Source organism: Babylonia areolata, chromosome 8 (genome assembly GCF_041734735.1).
Source record: "Babylonia areolata isolate BAREFJ2019XMU chromosome 8, ASM4173473v1, whole genome shotgun sequence".
Classification (NCBI taxonomy): Eukaryota; Metazoa; Mollusca; class Gastropoda; order Neogastropoda; family Buccinidae; genus Babylonia; species Babylonia areolata.
The window spans coordinates 6,601,700-6,609,362 of NC_134883.1; the positions used below are offsets into that span (position 1 = coordinate 6,601,700).

The following is a 7,663-nucleotide window of genomic DNA, read 5'->3' on the forward strand; positions in this document are numbered from 1 at the left end:
GCAGCAGTCTTAGGGCCCGGAACTCCAAAGGGTACTGCCACTGTCAGGCTGCCCGTGTGGCCATCATCATTGATACTTTATATATAGCGCCTGTCTCGGTCAGAGACCAACCTCTCAGCACTTTACAAACACAGCCATTTGCACAGCAGGCTGCATACCTGGGTAGAACCGACTGACACCTGCCTCATCATTCGTTTCCTGTGTTATTCAGTCAGGGTTTTTCAATCATGCACATATAAGTTAGAGTGGATTTTTCTTCATCCGTACAAGAGATCGTCCATACATTGCTGCTGGGGTGTTTAGGAGGAGCTCAGTGATGCCTGACCTGATTCAGCATCATGCAGGACAGCGTCTGTACAGCCTCCTTTCGGTGACCCAATTACCTTGTCGTTGAATCAGACTGAGAGACCGCCCCTTCTTTTGTGAAGACGGCCGCTGTGTGTCTCTCAGTTCCAATTAACTGCCGACACGGACAACTATGACAGGGAGACACCCACGACAAGACAATGAACGGGACTCCGAGAATCATGACAGCAGGGCAAGAACAGGTCACTGAATTCCATGGTTTGCGATTAATTTGGTTCCGACACTGTTTTATTCGGAACAGGTCACAATACACTAGACAAGAGTCACAGATACACAGGACAAGGAGAAAACCTTACACGAATTCCTGTTCTGAATTAAGCACCTTGTAACCATATGATGCCTTCAGAGCTAGAAATGTATAAATCGACTTGCGATGATTTTTAACAAAACTAGAAGACGAACGCAAAATTTTTCGATGGTCAACGCAGATTCCTGAAAAAGCGCGCGCTCAAGGGCGAATTTTCTGTCCGTCTCCGTTCTAAATTAAGTACATCGCAACCGTGTGTTGCCCTCAGAGCTATAAATGTAAAAAAAAAAAAAAAAAAAACGTCTTTCGATTAGGTTTTTTTTAACGAATGCAGAATTTCTCGATGACCAAAGATGACAAAGATAATGAACACATTGTGGAAACCCATTTTGGTTTTAAAGTAGAGTCTTCAAAGCCTACGTTTCTTTCTTCTTCTTCTTCTTCTTCTTCTTCTTCTTCTTCTTCTTCTTTACTTTTTCTTGTTTTTTTCATTAAGTTACATCGTCAGTTCCACTCATGGGATACGTTTGCAGACTCATTTGGACGAAGAAGAAAAAAAGGGAAAGTCTCTAAAACGCCCATATGTGAAAAGGCTGACGATAACTTTTCTCAATCCAACCATTCTTTTCACACAACACATTTCTAAGGCTCACTCTACCGTCAGTGAATGATATTCCACGACTGATGCTGACGAACTTAGAACGATTTCAATCGTTCGGTAAAACTCGAACTTCATACAATTACGGCAAAAACTAGCAGAAATCAAACTTTTCCTATGTTCATCATCGAAAGTTCCCCCCGTGTTCCGTTTCCACCATTACGATCTCAACCTGCTAGACCACCAGTTGACAAGACATAGCACCACAAGACAGCATCACATGCAAGGGCAAAGCATGATGATGAATCGGCGACGTGACTCTTCTTTCTCAGCGACATCACCAACAACGCGTCACGTCTTCCCACAAAGCCGTCACGTGCACGTCACACATATGACTTCCATGGCCACTTCCCACAAAGCCGTCACGTGCACGTCACACACACATGACTTCCATGGCCACTTCCCACAAAGCCGTCACGTGCATGTCACACACACATGACTTCCATGTCCACTTCCCACAAAGCCATCACGTGCATGTCACACATATGACTTCCATAGCCACTTCCCACGAAGCCATCACGTGCATATCACACACACATGACTTCCATGGCCACTTCCCACAAAGTAACGTGCATGTCACACACATGACTTCCATGGCCACTTCCCACAAAGCCATCACGTGCATGTCACACACACACATGACTTCCATGGCCACTTCCCACAAAGCCGTCACGTGCACGTCACACACATGACTTCCATGGCCACTTCCCACAAAGTAACGTGCATGTCACACACATGACTTCCATGGCCACTTCCCACAAAGCCATCACGTGCATGTCACACATATGACTTCCATGGCCACTTCCCACAAAGCCGTCACGTGCATGAAACACACATGACTTCCATGTCCACTTCCCACAAAGTAACGTGCATGTCACACACACACACACACACACACACACACACACACACACACACACACACACACACACACACAATCTCTCGTGGCACTTCCCACAAAGTCGGCACGTGCATGTCAAACACATGACTTCTGGGTTTACAGTTTTGGAAGCCAGTGGGCAAAATGCAAAAAGACCGAGACGAGTTAGGCACGGACCAGTGGTAGTATTACATCAAATTAACTAATTTGTCAAGCCAATAACTGAGAACATGGTACAGTTGTTTGGGTTGTTGTTGTTGTTGCTGTTGTTTTGTTTCTTTGTTTTTTTATTGCTGAACTACACAACCCACTTGTCTTCAACACGAATGTCTATTCATCGTAAATTTTGCTTAATGGTAGGGAGAAAAAAAAAGACGAAAATGCTTATTTATTCGTTTGGGTTTTCTGTTTGCTTTTGTTTTATGTTTTACACAACATTATTTCTGCTTGTATGGTACGTGTGTGTCTGTGTAAACTAAACGTTCCATGTGTGCAATGTTTCGCACTATCCGTGCGACTGGGTTGTTTGAGCTAAACACTGCCAGTGAAGCTCGGAGTTTCATGGATAAATCAACGTATGGCGTTGTATTCAATGCTATGTTATGTTATGCTATGCTATGCTATGCGATACTTTGCTGTGCTGTGCTAGCGTATCGTAGCATATCATATCGTATCGCCGAAGAATGTTTCAGCAGGTGCGTTCTGTTTCAGGTGTGCTTGCCTGTTTGGTAGCACACTCAATCTTTGAATTTTGTGTTGCTAACTTCATCTCTTTTTTCTCTCTCTTTTTTCAACTTTTCTGGGACACAAAGAAAAATGACAAACAACGATGAGTAATAGCAATATTGTTATCAATACTAAGGTGTTCGATTAACGACATGATGCAGTTATGGTTTTAATTAAAATCAGCGGGAGATAAACCTGTTCAGCTGTGACTGTTTGCGCAGCACAGACTCGTCGCCGTAATTATGCTGCAGCGGACGACCAAAAAAGGTGGTGGTTTTTTTTTCAGAATGTTGTATCAAATGTAAAATGGACCTCACACAGACACAGACACACAGGAACACGCACGAACGCACGCGCGCGCGCACACACACACACACACACACACACACACACACACACACACAGATGGAGAAAGAGGGAAAGACGAAGAGAAAGAGAGATACAGACAGAGGCAGACAGACAAGACATCTGGACAGAGACAGAAACACACACACACACACACACACACACACACATACACACACATACACACATACATACATACATCATACATAAATACATACATACATACATACATACATACATACATACATACATACATACACAATTCTTCTTCATCTTTAAAGAAATCTTCTGTAATTGTACTTAGATATTCATTTCAAATTCCATCCTCCACTACCCAGGTTCCCCCAAACTCATAATTCACCCCCCTCCCCTTCCTCTCCTAAACGATAACACTCAAATGTTTTTGTTGTTGTTTTTTTTTAAATAAATAAATAAGAACATCGAGATTCTAACAAAATGTCTACAACCACCAGTATGTGCGAACGGACATTAAACAAAATAATAATGATGATAGTTTATTTCTAAAGCGCCTTTCATTAATGTACAATAATGCTCAAGGCACATTCCACGAGGAAAACATTACAGGAAAAGAAAAATTTAAAAAAAATAAATAAAAAATAAAAAATAAAAAAAATCTGAACTACCAAAATCCATCATCATCATCAACTTCATTTTTGTTTTTATCTTTCCATTAATTCAATCCCCTGTCTCTTCAGCAAAAAAAAAAAAACCACCAAAAACAACAACAATGCTGTTTCCTGCCCTTCTCCTCTTCCTGGCCATGTGTCCTCACCACGGTTCCACCGGCTTTGTAGCCTACGGCAAGAAAGCAAAAGCAGAGCGAGACAGTGGCGGCCTTGGGGACCTGTTTGAGGATTTGAAAGAACAATGGGAAGAGGTCCTCGGAGGTGACAAGAGGGAGGCTGCACCCCGCGACCTTGGTGACGTGATTGAGGATTTGGAAGACCAATGGGAAGAGGTCCTCGGAGGTGACAAGAGAGAGATGGCAGGCCGCGACCTTGGTGACGTGATTGAGGATTTGGAAGACCAATGGGAGGAGGTCCTCGGAGGTGACAAGAGGGAGGCTGCACCCCGCGACCTTGGTGACGTGATTGAGGATTTGGAAGACCAATGGGAAGAGGTCCTCGATGGTGACAAGAGGGAGCCAGGGATCAAGAGGAGCGCATAGTTACAGTCAGGTAAAGAGTCAAGTTGTCGTGCCGATTATAGTTACAGTGACTTAAAGAGTTCAGTTGTGGTGCCGATTGTAGTTACAGTGACGTAAAGAGTTCAGTTGTGGTTCCGATAATAGTTACAGTCAGGTAAAGAGTTCAGTTGTAGTGCCGATTATAGTTACAATCAGGCAAAGAGTTCACTTGTGGTGCCGATTATAGTTAGTGACGTAAAGAGTTCAGTTGTAGTGCCGATTATTGTTACAGTGTGGTAAAGAGTTAGATTGTGGTGCCGATTATAGTTACAGTGACGTAAAGAGTTCGGTTGTGGTGCCGATTATAGTTACAGTGACGTAAAGAGTTCAGTAGTAGTGTCGATCATAGTTAGACTGACGTAAAGAATTCAGTTGTGGTGCCGATTATAGTTACAGTGACGTAATGAGTTCACTTGTGGTGCCGATTATAGTTACAGTGACGTAATGAGTTCACTTGTGGTGCCGATTATAATTACAGTGTGGTAGTGTTCAGCTGTGGTGCAGTTTAATACTTACAGTGACGTAAAGAGTTCAGTTTTTGTGCCGATTATAGTTACAGTGACGTAAAGATTTCAGTTGTAGTGCCGGTTATAGTTACAGTGACGTAAAGAGTTCAGTTGTGGTGTCAATTATAATTATAGTGTGGTAAAGAGTTCAGTTGAGGTGTCGATTATAGTTATAGTGTGGTAAAGTGTTAAGTTGTGGTGTCGATTATAGTTACAGTGACGTAAAGAGTTAGGTTGTGGTGCCCTTTATAGTTACGGCGAGGTAAAGAGTTAGGTTGTGGTGCCCATTATAGTTACGGCGAGGTAAAGTGTTAGGTTGTGGTGCCCATTATAGTTACGGCGAGGTAAAGAGTTAGGTTGTGGTGCCCATTATAGTTACGGCGAGGTAAAGTGTTAGGTTGTGGTGCCCATTATAGTTACGGCGAGGTAAAGAGTTAGGTTGTGGTGCCGATTATAGTTACGGCGAAGTAAAGAGTTAGGTTGTGGTGCCGATTATAGTTACGGCGAGGAAAGGAGTTAGGTTGTGGTGCCGATTATAGTTACGGCGAGGTAAAGTGTTAGGTTGTGGTGCCCATTATAGTTACGGCGAGGTAAAGAGTTAGGTTGTGGTGCCCATTATAGTTACGGCGAGGTAAAGAGTTAGGTTGTGGTGCCAATTATAGTTACGGCGAGGTAAAGAGTTAGGTTGTGGTGCCGATTATAGTTACGGCGAGGTAAAGAGTTAGGTTGTGGTGCCCATTATAGTTACGGCGAGGTAAAGAGTTAGGTTGTGGTGCCAATTATAGTTACGGCGAGGTAAAGAGTTAGGTTGTGGTGCCGATTATTATCATTGCTACAATCGCTTGCTGCTACTGCTGCTGTTGCTGCTACTGCTGCTACTTCTACTATTACTACTTCTCATTCTGCTGCTATTACTACTACGTCTACCGCGACTACTGCTGCTACTACTACTACTACTACTATTGCTGCTGCTGTTGCTGCTGCTGCTACTACTACTACTACTACTACTACTACTACTACTACTTTTTCAGTTTGACGTGTGCATACAGTGTGCATACAATTTCGAATGTGAAAGCAGCTACAGAATCAGACTTTCATTAAAAAAGATACATATGAAACATTTGGATATGCTATGACAGGAAAACGATTTTCTTCGTTTCTAGTTACAAAAGTACTTTTATATATCATTCATACATACATACGTACATGCATACATACATACATACATACATACATACATACATACATACATGAAAATATTCATACATATCTATACACAAATGCATACGTATGTACATACGTATATACCCATCTATTTACACACACACACACACACACACACACACACACACACACACACACACACACACACACACACACACACACACACACACACACACCGTAAATGCAGAAAGAAATTGCGAAAACAACAGACTGAGTTTCTTTCTTTTTTTTTCTAATTCAGATAATAGACACATATTTTAATTTCAACAATTAAAAAAAATCGTCTTTTACCTAACAGCGGTTGTAGTTTGATACCGGGCAAGCTGATCTTCAGTGTGTACAGCATAGTCAACAGAATTCCAGTCAAGATAAGTTGGCATTTCATTGTTTTGTTAGGTGCAACGTTTGTGCTATCCATATATATAATCATTAATGTTGTCGGGTCCCCTCCGGAACCTGAGAATTCTCTTCACGGTTTATCTGTGTTCTCCATGCTGGTTACACGAACACGCAACGTGTTGCTGTGTCCTTCATATTACTCTTTGACAGCTTGCTCCTAATCCGCTGTTATTTCATAAATTTGAATTTCAATTCTTTAGAAGCAGGAAAATGTACTTCATGCAAAAGCGATGCGTATCTTCAGAACAATGTTTTAAGAAACTTGCTTTATCAAGTTTTGGTTTTTGTTCTTTTTTCTTTTCAATTTCCTGCGGAAGTTATCTCAATGAATAAGAGTTCTTCCTCTGTACTTGAACAAAAATCATCGAGAGTGCTTCATTTTGCACGCTTGTGGTAAAAATGCGTCTCAACGATCGACTTTCGTTTTGCACTTACAAGTTAAGATGGCATTTCTGAAGGAAAATGTCTGTGACAGGAAATGCCAGAATATATGTATATATATATATGTGTGTGTGTGTGTGTGTGTGTGTGTGTGTGTGTGTGTGTGTGTGTGTGTGTGTGTGTGTACTTGCAGCTCTATCTTTTGCTTTTGATTTACGTCACAAGGCTGGTGATTTTTTTTTTTTTTTAAACTAGGTACAAGCGATTCCACTTCTAAACTGTAATTGTTGTTGCTGCTGCTATTCTTTTGATGTTATTGGTATCGTTGTTTTGTTTTGCTCATTCGATCTTGTTTTCTTTTTCAGGTGAACTGGAAAGAAATGGAAATGTTTTTCTGGTAATCTTGTCCGATCGTCAGGCGGATTTCTCAACTGCTGTTCTCTTAGATGGTGCGGTTGTTCTCTTGATCCAAATATATAATAAAAAATCAGACTTGAAAAACTACCATCGTACTTCATTGTTGACAGTTTGTTTTTTTCTTTCAAATCGCTAAATAACGGGGGAAATGTGTAACAGAGAGAGAGAGAGAGAGAGAGAGAGAGAGGATTCCCATTCATCCTCTATGCCGGTCAATGACTGTATAGGCTTCTTCTGGGATTTTTTTTTTCGGGGGGTGGTGGGGGGGCGGGGCTGGAGGGGGGGTTGTTGTTGTTGGGTTGTTTTT

The 7,663-nt window shown here is 41.8% G+C and overlaps 1 protein-coding gene across 1 annotated transcript in view; it reads left to right on the forward strand.

The window, feature by feature from the left end:
• Window positions 1-7,527, forward strand: part of LOC143285016 (uncharacterized) — an 8,049-nt gene extending 522 nt beyond the window's left edge. The window contains exons 2-3 of the mRNA XM_076592187.1: window positions 3,939-4,421; window positions 7,305-7,527. Coding sequence (XP_076448302.1) covers window positions 3,971-4,411 — 441 coding nt within the window. The 5' untranslated portion in view covers window positions 3,939-3,970 and the 3' untranslated portion in view covers window positions 4,412-4,421; window positions 7,305-7,527. The remainder of the gene's footprint in view (window positions 1-3,938; window positions 4,422-7,304) is intronic.
• The last annotated feature ends 136 nt before the right edge of the window (window positions 7,528-7,663 follow it).